At 45.1% G+C, this 19,568-nt stretch overlaps 1 protein-coding gene across 23 annotated transcripts in view; it reads left to right on the forward strand.

Annotated features, from left to right (window-relative positions):
- The window catches only part of GPHN (gephyrin), a 544,780-nt gene that overhangs the window by 462,044 nt on the left and 63,168 nt on the right, over positions 1-19,568 (forward strand). For all 23 annotated transcript variants that reach the window (XM_038404446.2, XM_038404449.2, XM_043517392.1 and 20 more), the window contains one exon: positions 9,215-9,334. In XM_038404446.2, coding sequence (XP_038260374.1) covers positions 9,215-9,334 — 120 coding nt within the window. The remainder of the gene's footprint in view (positions 1-9,214; positions 9,335-19,568) is intronic.

The following is a 19,568-nucleotide window of genomic DNA, read 5'->3' on the forward strand; positions in this document are numbered from 1 at the left end:
ACTCTCTGAAGTAGCTGACTCTTTACTAGGGCAGTGAAGCGATTAAAAAAATTAATCGTGATTAATCACACTGTTAAACAATAATAGGATATGATTTATTCAAATATTTTTGGATGTTTTCTATATTTTCAAATATAGTGATTTCAATTACAACATAGAATACAAAGTGTACAGTGCTCACTTTATATTATTTTTTATTACAAATATTTGCACTGTAAGAAACAAAAGAAATAGTATTTTTCAATTCACCTCATACAAGTACTGTAGTGCAATCTCTTTATCATAAAAGTTGAACTTACAAATGTAGAATTATGTACAAAAAAACTGCATTCAAAAATAAAACAATGTAAAACTTTAGAACCTAAAAGTCCAATCAGTCCTACTTCTTGTTCAGCCAATTGCTCAGACAAACAAGTTTGTTTACATTTGCAGGAGATAATGCTGCTTGTGTCTTCTTTATCATGTCACCTGAAAGTGAGAACAGGCGTTTCCATGGCACTATGGTGGCCAGCGTCGCAAGAGATTTACATGGAAGATGCAATAAAGATTCATATGTCCCTTGATGCTTCAACCACTATTCCAGAGGACATGCATCCATGCTGATGACAGGTTCTGCTTGATAATGATCCAAAGCAGTGTGGACTGACGCATGTTCATTTTCATCATCTGAGTCAGATGCCACTTGCCGAAGGTTGATTTTCTTTTTTGGTAGTTTGGGTTCTGTAGTTTCCACATCAAAGTGTTGCTCTTTTAAGACTTCTGAAAGCATGCTCCACACCTCATCCCTCTCAGATTTTGGAAGGCACTTCAGATTCTTAAATCTAAAGATAGCTGTAGCTATCTTTAGAAATTTCACATTGGCATCTTCTTTGCATTTTGTTAAATGTGCAGTGAAAGTGTTCTTAAAATGAACAACATGTGCTGGGTCATCATCCGAGACTGCTATAACATGAAATATATGGCAGAATGCAGATAAAGCAGAACAGGAGACATACAATCCTTCCCCAAGGAGTTCAGTCACAAATTAACGCATTATTTTTTTAACGAGTGTCATCAGCATGGAATCATGTCCTCTGGAACGATGGCTGAAGCATGAAGAGAAATATGAATCAGCACTATCTCCTGTAAATGTAAACAAACTTCTTTGTCTGAGCGATTGGCTGAACAAGATGTAGGACTGATTGGACTTGTAGGATCTAAAGTTTTACATTATTTTATTTTGGAATGCAACTTTGTATGACTCTCAACAACTGGTTCACCTCAGGAGACAATGATTTTCTGCATATGGGATTTGCGTGGCTGGGAGTTAGAATTTCCCAGCCTGGGGACATGGCAAATAGAGTCAGAGATGGTATTAAGAAAGGGTGCTGTCCCCTGGCTGGAAAGAAAGAGAAGACAGGAAGGACTCTACACATAGCCTAAAATGCTGACCAAACTTCAGGGCTTTTCTACACTTACAGCACTTGAGCTATGGCGCTTAGTGAAGACACTACCTACCTGACGGGGGAGCTTCTCCCATCAGTATAGGTACTCCACCTCCCTGACAGGCAGTAGCTATGTCAATGGGCAAAGCCTTCCATTCAAAACAGTGCTGTCTACACTGCGGATTAGGTTGGTATGGGAGTGTGGATTTTCCAGGCCCCTGAGCAATATAGTTATACTGAGATAAGTTCCTAGTGTAGACCAAGCCTCAGACTCACATGAGGGTGGGGAGTGAAATCAGAATAATGGGGGTGCTTCTGTCACGGTGCCTCAGTGGGGCCCAGCTGAGACTATTCACCAGATTCAGGACAAACTGCTGAGAAATAGATCAGACTCGCCCCAAACTGGTAAAAAGAAAAAGATGCATCCGATGAAGTGAGCTGTAGCTCACGAAAGCTTATGCTCTAATAAATTTGTTAGTCTCTAAGGTGCCACAAGTACTCCTTTTCTTTTTGCGAATACAGACTAACACGGCTGCTACTATGAAACCCAAACTGGTGGTTATTCTATCATTAGATATACCACCAAGTGAGTAACAAAAGTAAACTTCTGTCTCCCCACATTGGTTAACAAGAAGTCAAAAATGCAATCTCCTTAGGCATTCCAGCCCTTATCTGACACCCCCAGACACTGGACTCAATGATGGGTGGTTACTGAAACCAATTTCAACACATATAGGATCTTTCTAATCTCAAGAGACCAGCCATTTAGCCAGGTCAATATATAACTCAGCTCTTACCCAATAATCACACTGCTGCCAATCCTTTAATCCAAAATCTAAAGGTTTATTAATAAAAGAAAAGAAGAAGAGAGTTAAAATGGTTAATAGATCATATACCCACAATAATTACAATGTCCTTATATCAGGTTTATAGCAGTGATATTATAGACTTCTTATTTGTAAAGTCTCTCTGCTAACTTCCAAAAGGTTGGAAGGTCCTCACTCCATAGTTCAGTATGTTCCTTTTAGTTATAAATCCACAGTCCAGAGAATCAGGGCAGGAAAGAGGCAAAATGGAGTCATCCCAGGGGTCTTTTATATCATTTGCCATGTGTCTGGAAATGTTCTGTTCCAAACAAAGCTCACAGCCTAGTTTGTGGAAAGTTACTGCTCTGAGTCCAGGGTCACATGAGCAAATCACATGTCCTTACATGCTTTGATGACTCTCAGACACAGCCATTGCCAATATCTGTGCTGAGGCGTCCACAGGAAGATCCTTCTGGGCAGAATGAGTTTCTTCTATGACCCGCTGTTAGAGTGAACTGTCCTTAATGGGCCATCAAACTTGATAGTCCAGTCACAATGTGCTGGCTAGACTGGATGTAAACTACTTTGCGAGTGTTACCCCAGGAACAAACATTTGAGACACAGTTATGTAGCCAATATTCATAATTTCAGATACAGTGGTGATGCATGGATTTAAACAGGATAATCTTATTTAGCAAATTATAACTTTTCCATTGACACCTTACATGATGTACTTAGTACATGATTTGTTGCAATTGTCTTAATGGTGGCAAAATTATTGATATACATGGCCATATTTCAATCATATCACATCACAGCATCTCAGGACCATTTGTTATATTGCAAAGATTTGTAACTCTAGTGCTTTCTTGAGGGTAAAATGACTGTCGGTAAGAGGTTCTTTGACTAAGCCTGTGTTCCTTGTTTGCCTGCCATGTTGTTCCTGAAGGGGTTAATCAAGAAGCTCAGAGCATCCACAGTGAAGTGGAACTTTGAGGGACGGTGCATAAGCCATTGGGGGCTCTGGTTGGCTGATGCACTGGTTTTGGAATCTAAAACAGTGGGGCTGCAGAATCTCATGTCTCAAGGAAGGGTGGCAGATATGAGGTCTGCACCGGGGTGTATGCCTTAGAGACCCAAAGCTAGGAATCGTGACCTGGCTCTATCCAGACCCTGCTGTCTTAGGAGCACGTGGGATCCAGTGATAGGGTCAACTCATAACATACTGGTGTCCGGCTACAGTCTCAAACAGGTTGTGAAAGACAGCATGTGGTGCAAGCTACCCTAGTTCTGGAAGGAGGAGAAATATGTGTCCATTTTCAAAACTTGGTTAGATCTTTTGCTGCTAGACAAACAAAGGGCTGCTAAGGAAATAACACATTTAGTCTGAGTGAGGAGCAAGAGTACATCATATCATTCTGTAGTGACTCCCTTTGTTTGGTTCAGGAGAAAAACAGCTAAGTTATTAAAGGATTTGTATCTGTTGCCTTTTGAGTGGAAGTACATTTATCACAATTGGAAGTTTGGTTGGAGGGAATAAAAGGTGTGGTCCTTACGATATTTTAAAAGGCCTTTGAGAATGCCCCAGGACCCAATGCAAGTGGGGTACATTCTAAGCTCAACATTAGCTTGATCTGATTACTGTAATAGTCTAAGACAGGGTTCTCAAACACACGGCCCACAGAGTTATTTTCTGCAGCCCGCCAGCTCCCCGTGGGCCTCCCCCCACCCCCCAGCATTTATCTAGAGCAGCTCCAGCCTGGCATGCACCGGGGGCAGTGCAGGCTCCCTCCCTGCTCCCAGCACCACTCCGGGAAGCGGCTAGGATCTCGGGGGGGGGGGGGGGGGGCACAGGGGTCTGTATGTTGCCCTGGCCGCACCTCCAGGCACCGCCCCCGAAGCTCCCATTGGCCGTTTTTCCCCATTCCCGGCCAATGGGAGCTTCAGGGGAGGTACCTGGAGGAGTGGCCAGGGCAACACACAGACCCCTGTGCCCCCGCTCCCGGCCGCTTCCCCAAACCCCTCCTGCAGCCAAACCTCCTGCCCTGAGCCCCCAGCTGCACTCCACACCCCTCCTGCACCCCGATCCACTGCCCTGAGCCCCCTGCCGCACCCTGCACACCTCCTGCACCCGACCCCCTTCCCTGAGCCACCTGCTGCACCCCGCACCCCGACTCCCTGCCCTGAGTCCCCTGCCACACCCCGCACATCTCCTGCACCCCAACCCTCTGCCCTGAGCCCCCTGCTGCACCCTGCACCCCTCCTGCACCCTCTGGGGGCAGGGAGGGGGCGGAGTTGGGGTGGGGATTTCAGGGAAGGGGTTGGAATGGGGGCAGGGAAGGGGGGGTCAGTGGTATGGCCCTCGGGCCAATGTAGTCCTCATGTGGCCCTCCTGGTCATTTGAGTTTGAGACCCTTGGTCTAAGACAACTGAGGATTTTAATTAGAATAATTATTAATAGTCTATGTTCTCTAATGGCAAGAGCAGGGAACACATGGTCAGGACTCCAGGGTTTTGTTTTCATCTCTGCCACAGAATCACTTTGTGACATAGATAAGACACAGCCTCTATATGTGCCTCAGTTTCTCTACATCTGTAAAATGGGATTTTGATGTTTGTAAACCATTTTGAGGTTCTAAAATGAAAGGCATTATAGAAGTGCAAATGTTATTATTACTGTGTATTTTACAACTTCACTGTATTGAAGCAACGTCTTTCATCTTAATTGCCATTTTCTTAGTTGTATATTTCATATTGATGATTGCAGAATCTGGGCTGTTACCTGAGGGTGAAGACAACGTTAAAACAAAAATATAATAAATAATATTAATAATATGTTGTGTAGCACCAATAGCTTTATTCATTCTGCTTTACAGTGCCAATGCACTTGGGTTGGTGTAGAAAAGAATAAAGACAAATTAATGTAATAAAACATAATAGAATATCACTCTCTCAAATACATAAAAACAAATGAATATGTTCAATTTTAAAAAGGAAAGAAAGGGAAGGTAATAAATATACAGGCAACAGTGCTTACTGTAAAAACAAAAACACCCAGTCACATTCACAGGTGTGTTTGGATGCTTTAAATCATTGGAAGTTTATAAATCAGAAAAGAGTAATTATGCTAATTCACTGGGCAGTAAGCTGAAAATGCAGCACATTTTACAACAATTGACCATGTTCCTTATGAGGCCAAAAGGCAATAAGTTTAAAATGGGAGGAAATTTAAATTCTGTTTTATGCAATATACAATTAACCTGTGTAAGTTGCTGCTATAGGAGACAAATAGCTTAGTAAGTTTAAAACACTATTAGACATTTATATAAACATAAATAGTGTATACTTTTACAGTATAGCTAGGACAAAAATTATACGGGGTGTAATGATTCCGGACATAAAATAATGGTTTAGCCTTCTGAAGCATCTGTTCCAAGTGAAAAACAGAAAAAGGCTACTACAGTGGTTCTCAAACTTTTTTTTTTTTGCAGACCACTTGAAAATTGTTGAGGATCTCAGCAGACACTTAATGATCTTTCCAAATGTTGTTTGTATCATTAGCTAGCTATTGTAAAGCACTTTGGATAAAAGCTATATAAAAAATAACTTAATAATAGTTGTTTTTTATTCTACAAATAAAAGCACACAACTCATATTTTAATATCAATATTCTTACCTTTCTAATGCGAAGGATGTGCCCTCTCTCCCCCACCGTGGCAGCCCCCCAGCTGGGGCTGGGAGGGAGGGGGTCTCCCCCGCCATGGCAGCCACCGAGCTGGGCTGGGAAAGAGAGGGTCTTTCCCTCTCTCCCCTGCCATGGCAGCCCCTGAGCTGGGGCTGGAAAGGAGGGGGGTCTCTCCCTCTCTCCCCCACCGCAGCAGCCCCTGAGCTGGGATTGCAAAGGAGGGGAGTATCTGGGGCTGAGGCTGGGAAGGAGGGCCGTCTCTCCCCGGCAGCCACAGCCCTGGCGTTGCGGAAACTCACCTCTGGCCACCACAGCCCTGCACATCCCAAATTCCCCCCATTCCCTCTTCTCACCCCATTACCCCCTCCCACATACCCCCTATTCCCCCCAAGGCAACCACCTCACCTTACATGTGCATCTTCTCCAGGGTCCAGGCACCTAATTAGTGGAGCCACGCCTGTGCCCTTCTCTCGTGTGCGGCCGCCCAGGTGCACACCTTAGAGGGAACTATCCGCGGACCACCTGAATGGAGCTTGCAGACCACTGGTGGTCCGTGGACCACAGTTTGAGAACCTCTGAGCTACTAGATTAGATGGACCATTTGTCTGCTTGGAGAAGGCAAATCCTTTTTTAAGGATTTAAAAGACTTTCGGATAAAATTTACTGACAAATAAAGCATATGTGGCAAGTTGATTGTTCCTGGGTCAATTTATTTCCCCGAAGGTCTCTTAAAACTGAAGAGTTTTATGAGGGACCTATAAAATGTCTTAATCTGAGCCATCTGTGAATTTGCTAAATTTGTAAAATGCACAGCAATGATCTGGATTCAAATCTTGAATAACTTAAAACCTTAAGATTACTATACTGATGGAATCGGATGGCTCCTGGGTAAAGGAAAGCTGCAGACTTGATATATCTTGATTTTGGGAATGTGGTCTAGATGAAATTACTATAAAGTGGATGCACAACTGGTTGAAAAAAGAAGAGTAGGTACTAATGGTTCACTATCAAACTTGGAGGGTATATCTAGTGGGGTCCTGAAGGGGCCTTTCCTGGGTCTAGTACTACTCTATCTTTTTGTTAATGATTTGGATAATGGAGTGGAGAGTATGCTTATAAAATCTGCAGATGTTAACAAACTGGGAGGACTTGCAAGCACTATGGAAGACAAGATTAGAATTCAAAAGGACCTTGATAAATTGGAGAATTGGTCTGAAACTAGCACGATGAAATTCAATACAGAGTGTCAGGAACCAGGGGGTTGAGTACCCTCAGTTAAGCCTGCAGCTAGCCAGTTCAGCTTGTAGGCTGGTTAATGAATCCAGTGGCTGCAGCAGACTTGCCTGATTGGCCAGCCCACCTGAGTGGCTGAAAGGAGCCAACAGGTCTGCATTTAAGCTCACTAGCGGAGTCACTAACTGCTCAATGCTGACACCAGCAGCTACAATTGCTCCTGTGCCTGACTTATTCTTGTCCTGTTCCAGTCTGCTCCTGCCTGTTCCAGTTCTGCTCCAATCTTTCCCAGCTCTGCTCCCTTGCTGAGCTTCTGAACCCTGCTTTGACCATTGGCTCCAATTACTGGCTTCTGACTCCAATTCTGCCCCTTGGGTCAGGGATGGTCTAGGTTTCTTTGATCCTGTCTCGGCAGGGAGAGATGGACTAGATCAGTGGTTCTCAGCCCTGGGGGTCCGCAGACTATGTCTAAGGGGTCAGCAAAAGGTTGTTGTTACCATAGAACAGTGGTTTTCAACCTGTGGTCCGTGGACCCGTAAGAGTCCGCAGACTACATCTAAGATTTCCAAAGGGATTCACACCTTCATTTGAAATTTTTTAGGAGTCCGCAAATGGAAGAAGGCTGAGAATCACTGGACTAAATGACTTTTCAAGGTCCCTTTAGCCCTACATTTCTATGATTCTGTGGTTAGTGGAATTCCAGATATGTACATGATAACTGTGCCATTTTTAGTTCTCATTACCATTTTATTTATGCCCTGTTGAAAGACATTTGATCTCCTTTGTCCTTAGAATAGGCAAAATTAAATACAGCCTCAACTCTCAATTTTATCTTGGTAGATACTTTAATCGCTTTGATGCTGCCTGATAAATCAGGTCAATCTCACCTCCTCCCTCAGTACTGCCCTAATGAACAAGGTACATCAACTTTTGTCTTACTGATATTCCAATTTTATGTTGGCACTTTAGGGAATATCACCACAAGAGACTACAGCAGAAGGATGGACAGAGTAAATGAGGAGCTCTGCACAAAACAAGGAAACTTGCACATCCATCCCCATTAGCTTCCAGTTGATTTTTATTAGCGAGGTTTTTTTCTTTATTTATTCTTTTCTCAGATGATTAGGGTCAAATGATGATTTTACTATGGATTTTGGAAAATGTATATTATAAAAAATTTCTTAGTGACAAATTAAAAACACACTTTTGTTTCACATCGTTTATTTTTTCATGTTGCTACTGGTTATTTTTTCTGTAATACATAATGCATGCTTCTTATGAAGTTAGATTGTTTCTGCTAGGACTTTGTTCTGTACCATGGTTTTGTGTGATTACTATAGAGCAACTTCTAACTCCATTACAAATTTTAGGCCTCAGCAAATAGATCTGCACGAGGGCAGATGCCCCAGGCAAACCTCAATGTTTGGAGTTGATCTACCTCACAGTAATGGAGAAACCTGCTCAGAAGTAAAGCAATGGGACATGTTTTTTCAGGAAGAGTTTTTCCTAACCAGCTTTGTTAGTTCTTTCATTTTCAAAAATGCATTTTAGTGCTAGTGAAAGTCTGCAGCCCTGGAGACCACAGTCCTCTATCCAAAGACCATATACCACAGTGGCTCTTTGCCTGTCTGCTTCATCCCCAACTCAGAATGACCACCTCTCCCAGGGGAGTTAATTCTCCTGATCTAATCATTCTTTGGCTTCTTTACCAGCAAGGGCACCAATATATTACCCATTGTGATAGTTTCAGTCATTTTCCCAGAAGATAGGTTTCCACATCACAAAAAATAACTACCAGTTTATTTCATACTGCCATCAGATAATAATGGCTTTCAGTTACTAATGAGCTGAGTCAGATTTGAGCCTGTGTTATTCTTTAATTACCTAGGGGATTTACCCATATTGACTCCACTAACACATATCAAGAAAAAAATAAGCCACACTATGAAAAGGATTTATTACTCTCCAGTTTATTTCTGCAATGTTCAAATGTTTTCAGGTTTTCCCATTCCCTCGTTAAAAGTAAATTAGTTGTCATAATTTGCTTGTTTGTTTATTTTTTTCAGCCAACTCAGACTGTGATGCCTGGTCAGGTAATGCGGGTTACAACAGGTGCTCCAATCCCTTGTGGTGCTGATGCTGTGGTGCAAGTAGAAGACACAGAACTCATCAGGGAATCAGATGATGTGAGTCATAATTAAAAACTCATTATGCTAGTAGTTCTCTGTGCAGTAGCATGGCACCAGGGATTGCAAAGATTCATTGTGCAATCCAGTAGCCTCCAGGGGGACATGGTATCCTAGCGTCCATGCCATTCGTTTTTGGGTTTTTTTGCCCTATTTATTAAGATTAGAGTACCAAATCCAGGAGTCAAATACGCCATACCTGACTCCTCTTCCTGGAATCTCATAAACCTCTCAATATTCCTGCTTCATATAGTATCCTAGTCCATGCAGTCCTGTTGAAGGCTTATTTATTCTCTTCTAGTATCATGATTTGGACTTTGAGATGCTGCAAACTTTTTATGCACTGAGAACTTGAGAATCTATATTAGTTGCATGCCCACTGGAAGCCTCAATGACTTATTGCATTGATATACATTTCTATTACCTATTAGGTAATAACAGGTTTGTACTGAGGGCCTGTCTCAGTATTCTTAGCACAAGGAAGATAATACTAATCCAAATATCCCACCTGTTAGCACATCCTCAGAGGAGATGTAACATGTTCATCAGAAGGAAATCTCAGGTTAGCATCTCTCAGTTAGAATCCGCATCATCAGCCCAAATTGTGCTACCTAGTAATCAGGCTCTGCTAGATCCTGCAAAAGTAAACTAGCATACTCCAGCAATAATACTGCCCACCTGTAAAAGGGCTGATAAATATTATATTCCATCTAAAGATTAGGAGTTTCTGGTTTCTCATCCCTCTTCAAACTCCCTGGTTGTTGAAGCTTTAATTGAACATGGAAGGCAACACCGCCACTAAATCAACACCATACGTCAAAGATCAGAAGCATCTCAATTTGTTTGGTCACAAACCATATTCATTTGTAATTCTGCAGTTTAGAATCATAAACTGTCAGACACTTGATGGCAAAATATAATCACACCAACTACTCAAAGTTCAATTTATTTATTGAGCATTTACCACCAGAACAGAGGGACCAATTTCAAGCAATCATTACAGAGGGTCATCATCTTGCCAGAACATCTGGGCAGGCCTCTTTGGATGCCACTGACATAACTGCTTTCTCTGTTTCTACAGTGGTAGTCATGAGAAGGGCCTCTTGGCTTCAGCACTCAGGATTTCTGAGGAAGGTCCGGAACACAGTAAAGGACCTTGCCTTTGACAGCTTAATTTACACAACTGTGCATAAAAGAAAATTTAGTAAATCCCACACAGTGCAGAGATCTCATCCTGTTCAATTCTCCAGCTTCCAGAGACCTTATGAACCCCAATGAAAGAGGCAGAGGTTCCAGAAAAAGAGGCTGTCAGCTGCACAGGCATTGACCTCAAAACCCTCCTCATCAAAAAAAACAATTTTAATGGGGTGGTCAAGGTTCTGAGTTACCTCCCCCTTACTATCTGCAATGGTTCACATGCCTTCCTTGCTTCAGGGACGACCTTTCTCACTTCTGACAAGCTTGGAAGCATATCACTATATAGAGGTGAGTTTTGGAGATCATATCAGCAGGGTACTCCACTTTACTTTCCTCCCTATACCCCTTCCCTCTCCCTCTTCAAGGACTCCTCTTGTGAGCATCTTCTAGAACAGGAAATAGACTTCCTCCTGAACTTAGGTGCTATAGAAACAGTCCCTGTAAAAGATAGAGGGAAGTGGTTTTATTCCAGATACTTCCTGGTTGCAAAAAAGAACGGCAGGTGGAGACCCATTCTAGATGTAAGGCTTCTCAACACGTTCGTGAAGATACAGAAATTCAAAATAACACTTGCAACAAAAATACCATCATTGGACCCAGGAGATTGTTTCTTGGCCCTCAACCTAGAAGATGCATATCTCTATATAGTAATTCACCGTTCCCACAGAAGGTTCCTGTGTTCCACTCTAGCTCAAGACCACTTTCAATAAAGTGCTTTCATTCAGTCTCGCTTCTGCTCCCAGAGTGGTTTTGAAGGTTCTGTCAGTCGTAACGACTTATGTTTGCAGAAAAAGGAATCCTATTATTCGCATATGTTGATGATTGGATGCTAAAGAAGTGCTTCTGCAGCAAGATCTCAGTCGCAATTAGCACTATTTCTCAGCCTGGGACAGCAGTTAAATATTCAGAAGTTCACCTTGACCCAGGTGCAAAGATTGGAATTCATAACTCGATGTGGTAGCAGCCAAAGATTACCTCCCAATTCGCAGGTTTACAATCACATCAAATTTAGTCCCTATAGTTCAAATCAGTCCCTAAACATCAGTCAAAAAAATGGATCCAGTTGTTGGGACATATGGCAGCTGGTACTTTTGTGATAAGCCAGTGAGGTTGCACATGTGTTGCCTCCACCGTTGGCTCAGAACTGTTTATTCACCAAGCAAACGCAGCTTGAAGAAACTACTCTCAGTGCCTATAGTTGTGAAGAAGTCCCTCGACTGGTGGAAAGACCCTCACAATGCTTTCGCAGGAGCCCCCTTTGCTCAGCTGCCTCCAGTGGTCATAACAACAACAGATGCATTCCTGTTCTTCTTTGAGTGCTTGTTCATATCGATTCCAATTAGGTGTGTGTGCGCAGTTCTCCGGAAGGTTTTCTTCCTAGCAGGATCCATCAGGTCGGCTCTAGAACCCCCTGGAGTCGCGCCTTCACGGCACCGTATATGAGGCCCTTCTTACTGCCAGTGACAGTCATTGGAGCATTTTATCTCTCGTGTTCAACGAGCAATTCTCTAGCGTACTATTTCTGTAAATACTTAAAGACAGTTTTTTAAAAAATTGTTTGTAGTTAGTTAGATATTTGGAATCAAGGTACTGGGGTGTGTTTTCCCTCCCCCGTTTCCCTATCTCTCTCCTGGGCCCATGGCATTTCTCGGACCCAGGGGTTTAAGCCATGTGGGGTTTACCAGAAGCCTATGCCCAAGGGCAACCCACACTTGGCTTGTCTAAATGCTTGGGTGAGTCCCATTGAACAGACAGGTGTAAGATTTTTTGGAGTTTTTGCCCCCACATGAAGAAAGAGAGGAACCACAGATTAAAGTTACTGCTAATGGAAGCAGCTCTGCGTCCTCAGTCTGAGTTGAGCCCCATGGACATGGCATCAGGCTCTTCAGCATCGGTGCCAGCTTCAGTCCGGGAGGTGCCAAGGAAGGACTCTGGGATCAGCACTCCCCGTTGCCAAGCATGGTGCAGAATCAATCTCGGCACCACTCACAGTCTCCTGTCCCAAAGAAGAAGCACAGGAAGACTGATAGAGGGTGCTTCCCTTCCCATGCAAGGGAACGGGAACCATCCAAGGGAAGGCAATTGGTGCAAGACCGCACCTCCCCTCCAACTCAACAGCCAGCACCGTCGACTCCAGGGCCATAGGAGGGACCATTGAATCCAATGCCAATGGAGAAGACCCAGGTGGAAGATTTGGACCTTCCTTCCACACCTGAAACTTATGAGGCAGTGCGGGACCTGATAACTCTGACAGGTCCGCACTCTCCTGACCACGGTGTCACTGCACCAGCTCCGAGGCCCCAAATGACACCAGTGAAATCCAGGGGCAAGCTGGCTATGACTTGGCAACAATCTCCATCATCCTGGTGCACGGTGCCACCATGGTCTCTGCGCACAGACTCACTGGAGTCCGAATCAGACACGGACTCATGTGTGTCCCGGAGAAGCCGGCACAATAGCCACCGGCACTCCCAGACAGCAGGGATGACTCAAACCTTCCCCCCTGTACTGTGACCAACACAATGGCAAGTACTGGCTCAGATGCCAACTTAGCGGCCCTTCTGGACACCATGGGCTTACCACCAGTCCCAGGGGTCCACCTCGGCATGCTCCTTTTTGGTCACTTCCTAGACTGTGTCTAGGGCCAGGGAGCTCTCCCAAGCATCAGCCACTACTAGTACCACAATTGGTACTGCACCCATCACTGACTGCAGAACCGGTGCCGGCACTGACAGCAGGACCAGCACTGACCTGGACAGCAAAGCCGGCACCGCAGCTATGATCAGTTCCACGGAAGGTACCACAGCCGGGTGCCACGACCAATGCTGTGGCTGGCACCAAGGCGGACTCTGATTTGGGGGCAGAATCACAGTGTTTTGAGAAGCCAGATGGGCAGGAGGGGCCCTCCCTTGTTCGGGGCTCCTGATTATCGTCTCCAGATGAGGCAGTGGCAGGAACATTCTTGGGGCCTTGCCTTCCCAACAGCAGAGCCCACCTTGAACTTCTCAGGTGGGTCGTTCAGAACCTTGGGATACAGATGGAAGAGGTCACTGAGGTGTCAGACTCAATGGTGGACATTTTATCCCCGGCATTTTATCACTAGGGTGGCTGTCATAAATATAAAGGGAAAGGTAAACACCTTTAAAATCCCTCCTGGCCAGAGGAAAAACCCTTTCTGTAAAGGGTTAAGAAGCTAGGATAACCTCGCTGGCACTGACCAAAATGACCAATGAGGAGACAAGATACTTTCAAAAGCTGGGGGGAGGGAGAAACAAAGCCTCTCTCTCTCTCTCTCTCTCTCTCTCTCTCTCTCTGTGTGATGCTTTTGCCAGGGACAGAACAGGAATGGAGTCTTAGAATTTAGTAAGTAATCTAGCTAGATATGTGTTAGATTCTGATTTCTTTAAATGTGAAAATAAGCTGTGCTGAATGGAATGGATATTCCTGTTTTTGTGTCTTTTTGTAACTTAAGGTTTTGCCTAGAGGGATTCTCGATATTTTGAATCTAATTACCCTGTAAGGTATTTACCATCCTGATTTTACAGAGGTGATTCTTTTTACTTTTTCTTCTAATAAAATTATTTTTTTAAGAAACTGAATGCTTTTTCATTGTTCTTAAGATCCAAGGGTTTGGGTCTGTGGTCACCTATGCAAATTGGTGAGGATTTTTATCAACCCTTCCCCAGGAAAGGGGGTGAAAGATTTGGGAGGATTTTGGGGGGAAAGACATTTCCAAACGGACTCTTTCCTAATAATAATACCTGTTAGACATTTGGTGGTGGCAGCGAAAGTCCAAGGGCAAAAGGTAAAATAGTTGTACCTTGGGGAAGTTTTAACCTAAGCTGGTAAAAGTAAGCTTAGGAGGTTTTCATGCAAGTCCCCACATCTGTACCCTAGAGTTCAGAGTGGGGAAGGAATCTTAACAGTGGCCCTTTCCCTGATTAAAACCATTCAGAAGAACACAAAAACTCTCTAGCAAACACCATCTTCTCTGGCTCCTACAGCTAAAGGAGTTGAGAGAAAGTACTTTGTGCCCTCCAAGGTCCACCCCCCACCAGACTCATTGGTGGTGGTGGCTGTCAATGAGAGGGAGAGTCAAGGACAGCAAGGGCCTACCCCTCAAGCTAAGGATGCAAAGAAGCTAGACCTCTTCGGGAGGAAGATAAACTCCACCAGTGGGCTCTAGCTTCAAATCGCAAACCAGCAAGCGATCCTTAGCCATTATGACTTTAAGTCATGGGACACAATGTCAAAATTTTCAGACCTTGTCCCACCAGACTCTAAGCCAGAATCCTTGGCTCTCATGGATGAGGATAAGACAGTCACCAGGATGTCGCTGCAAGCGGCATTAGACTCGGCAGTCTCTACAATGCAAGTGATGTCCTTGGGCATCACAATGCGCCATTGCTCATGGATGCAGGCCTCAGGCCTCCCCTGGGGAGGTCCAACAGGCAATTCAGGATCTCCTGTTTGAGGGGGCCACATTATTTTCAGAAAAAACGGACTTGAGACTCCACAGTTTGAAAGACTCCCGAGCCACTCTGAGATCGCTGGGACTCCTGCCACCCAGCATAGACAATTTAGACCTCATCCACAACACGACTATACCAGGGGCAGTCTAGGCAGGACCAGAACCCTAGGCGACCTAGAAATCTGAATCGCCATCATCAACCCCAGCCCTCAAACAACAGGGGCTCTGGGTCGAACAGGCAACCAGCAGGCCCTAGGCAGACTTTTTGAGGATGCACTTGAGGACATTATACAAACCTCCCAAATGGATCCTTGTTTCCTGTTTTTGGCATGTCTGTCCCATTTCTACCGAGTGTGGTCCCAAATCACCTCAGACCGTTGGGTCCTCCACACGGTAGAAATGGGATAATCTCTCCAATTTTTCTCACTTCCCCTCTCGGCTCCCTTCACTCATCCAGGAGGTACAAATCCTGCTATCAGCAGGGGCTGTGGAGGAGGTTCCTCTGGAGCTGAGCAGAAAAGGTTTTACTCCTGTTATTTCCTAATACCAAAAGAAGGGGGGCCTCAGACCCATCTTGGACCTGCGCAATCTCAACAAGTTAATGAAGAAACTAAAGTTTCTTATGGTCTCTTTGGCCACTACCTTCCTGTCCCAGGATCCTGCAGATTGGTATGCCATCCTTGACTTGAAGGATGCATACTTCCACATTTCCATAATCCCGCCACATAGGCGCTTCTTAAGGTTTGTAGTCGGGAGTTCCCACTACGAATTCACAGTACTACCATTCAGCCTATCATCAGCACCTCGGGTGTTCACCAAATGTATATCGGTCGTGGCCGCTTTTCTGCGGAAAAGGCAGGTTCAGATATTTGTTTTCCTAGACGACTGGCTAGTCAAGGGCCAGTCCAACAAACTGTGGATCAACGTGTCTGTCTCATAAGATCCACCTTCAGCGCATGGGGCCTCCTCCTAAACACTCAAAAGTCAACGTTCATGCCTATTCAGAGAATAGAGTTCATAGGGACAGTGCTAGACTCAAGACAGGCCAGAGTGTTCCTACCTCAATCCCGCTTCCAGACCATTCATGACATCATACAGGACCTCAAACAATTCCCTATAACCACAGTAAGAAGTTGCTTAAAACTCCTAGGTCACATGGCATCTTGCACGTATGTAGTGCAACATGTGAGGCTCAGACTCAGACCTCTCCAAGCTTGGCTAGCATCTGTGTATCAACCGAGCAGGCACAGCTTAGACAAGGTGGTTACCCTTCCACTGGGTGTTCTCAAGTCTCTTTACTGGTGGCTCGACCCACATTTGGTGTGTGCAGGGTTTGCATTCTCCAAACCCTGATCCTGACTACAGACTCCTCGTCCATGGGGTGGAAGGCGCACTTTGGAGAGCACAGAACTCAGAGTCTCTGGTCTCCGAAGGAACTGATGCTTTACATCAAATGTGAGGGAGCTCAGCGCAGTCCATCTGGCATGTCAGGCATTTTGGCCTCTCGTGGAGGGCAAGTACATATCGGTCCTGACAGACAATAAAACAGTGATGTTTTATATCAACAGACAGGGGGAGCATGTGCCTCTCCCCTGTGTCAGGAAGCCCTCAAGCTCTGGGAGTTCTGCATAGAAGACTCCATTTTTTGGAAGCGTCCTATCTTCCAGGGTCACAGAATGAACTAACAGACTATCTCAGCAGGTCTTTTCACAATCACGAGTGGGCCATCCACCTGGATGTAATAAGCAATATCTTCCAACGGTGGGGAGTTCTCCAGATCAATCTGTTCGCCACAAGGACCAACAGGAAGTGCCTATATTTCACCCCTTCCTGAACCACAGCCCAGGTTTATTGGCAGATGCTTTTCTGCTTCCATGGAAGAAATGCCTTTTCTACCTGTTCCCTCCTATACCGCTGATTCACAAGGTCTTTTTCCCGAAATCTCATGCCAATAGCTGCAAGCAGAGGCTCCACTCCCTGGAAGTGCAGCATGCACTGGCATTTTACATTAAATGAACTAAGCCATTCTACAAGTCGAACCAGCTGTTTGTTGCAGTAGCAGACAGGATGAAAGGCCTCCCAGTGTCCACGCAAAGGATATCATTGTGGATCACATCCTGTATCCAGACATGTTAAGACCTGGCAAAGGTCCCTGCCCCCGCTCTGACTGTGTACTCCACCAGAGCCCAGGCATCCTCAGCGACCTTCCTGGCCTAGATACTGATCCAGGAGATATGTAGAGCAGCAACATGGTCTTCGGTCCACACCTTCCCTTCACATTACGCCATCGCCCAGCACACCAGGGACAATCATAGAATATCAGGGTTGGAAGGGACCTCAGAAAGTCATCTAGTCCAACCCCCTGCTCAAAGCAGGACCAATCCCCAACTAAATCATCCCAACCAGGGCTTTGTCAAGCCTAACCTTAAAACCTCAAAGGAAGGAGATTACACCACCTCCCTAGGTAACCCATTCCAGTGCTTCACCACCCTCCTAGTGAAAAAGTTTTTCCTAATATCCAACCTAAACCTCCCCCACTGCAACTTGAGACCATTACTCCTTGTCCTGTCATCTGCTGCCACTGAGAACAGTCTAGATCCATCCTCTTTGGAACCCTCTTTCAGGTAGTTGAAAGCAGCTATCAAATCCCCCCTCATTCTTCTCTTCCGCAGACTAAACAATCCCACTTCCCTCAACCTCTCCTCATAAGTCATGTGTTCCAGTCCCCTAATCATTTTTGTTGCCCTCTGCTGGATGCTTTCCAATTTTTCCACATCCTTCTTGTAGTGTGGGGCCCAAAACTGGACACAGTACTCCAGATGAGGCCTCACCAATGTCGAATAGAGGGGAACGATCACGTCCCTCAATCTGTTGGCAATGCCCCTACTTATACTTCCCAAAATGCCATTAGCCTTCTTGGCAACAAGGGCACACTGTTGACTCAATATCCAGCTTCTCGTCCACTGTAACCCTAGGTCCTTTTCTCCAGAACTGCTGCCTAGCCACTTGGTCCCTAGTCTGTAGAAGTGCATGAGATTCTTCATTCGTAAGTGAAGGACTCTGCATTTGTCCTTGTTGAACCTCATCAGACTTTTTTGGCCCAGTCCTCTACTTTGTCTAGATCCCTCTGTATCCTATCCCTCCCCTCCAGTGTATCTACCACTCCTCCCAGTTTAGTGTCATCTGCAAACTTGCTGAGGGTGCAGTCCACGCCATCCTCCAGATCATTAATGAAGATGTTGAAGAAAACCGGCCTGACCATTGGGGCATTCCGCTTGATACCAGCTGCTAACTAGACGTGGAGCCATTGATCACTACCTGTTGAGCCCGGCAATCTAGCCAGCTTTCTATCCACCTTATAGTCCATTCATCCAGTCCATACTTCTTTAACTTGCTGGCAAGAATACTGTGGGAGACCGTGTCAAAAGCTTTGCTAAAGTCAAGGAACAACATGTCCACTGCTTTCCCCTCATCCACAGAGTCAGTTATCTCGTCATAGAAGGCAGTTAGATTAGTCAGGCATGACTTGCCCTTGGTGAATCCATGCTGACTGTTCCTGATCACTTTCTTCTCCTCTAAGTGCTTCAAAATTGATTCCTTGAGGACTTGCTCCATGATTTTTCCAGGGACTGAGGTGAGGTTGACTGGCCTGTAGTTCCTCGGATCCTCCTCCTTCCCTTTTTTAAAGATGGGTACTGCATTAGCCTTTTTCCAGTCATCCAGGACCTCCCCCGATTGCCATGAGTTTTCAAAGATAATGGCTAGCGGCTCTGCAATCATATCCGCCAACTCCTTTAGCACCCTCGGATGCAGCTCATCCAGAGCCATGGACTTGTGCTTGTCCAGTTTTCTAAATAGTCCCGAACCACTTCTTTCTCCACAGAGGGCTGATCACCTCCTCCCCATGCTGTGCTGCCCAGTGCAGTAGTCTGGCGTGAAGACAGAGGCAAAAAAAGCATTGAATACATTAGCTTTTTCCACATCCTCTGTCACTAGGTTGCCTCCCTCATTCAGTAAGGGGCCCCTTACAATGCAGTATACGGCAGGACTATGCTTCCATCAGTGATTCCATAAACCCTGATTCCACCTCCTAGGTAAGGCTTGGGAGTCACCTAATTGGAATTGATATGAGCAAGCACTCAAAGAAGAAGAAATAGTTACTCACCTTCTTGTAACTGTTGTTCTTTGAGATGTGTTGTTCATATCCATTCTAAACCCACCCGCCTTCCCCTCTTTTGGAGTATCTGACAAGAAGGAAATGGGGAGGGGTAGGTCGGCAGGGCCCTATATGTGGTACCATGAAGGTGCGACTCCCGGGGGTTCCAGAGCCGACCCGACGGATGCTGCTAGGGGGAAAACCTTCTGACAAACTGTGCACGTGACGTGCACACACCTAATTGGAATGGATATGAGCAATACATCTCGAAGAACAACAGTTTCGAGAAGGTGAGTAACCATTTCTTGGGATGGGAGGAGCACATCTCAACACATACTTCTCAGAGCGGATGGTCATCTTATGAACTCACTCTACACATCAAGTTGATGGAACTCAGGGCAGTCAGGAAT

The sequence above is a fragment of the Dermochelys coriacea genome, chromosome 6 (assembly GCF_009764565.3).
Source record: "Dermochelys coriacea isolate rDerCor1 chromosome 6, rDerCor1.pri.v4, whole genome shotgun sequence".
NCBI lineage: Eukaryota > Metazoa > Chordata > Testudines > Dermochelyidae > Dermochelys > Dermochelys coriacea.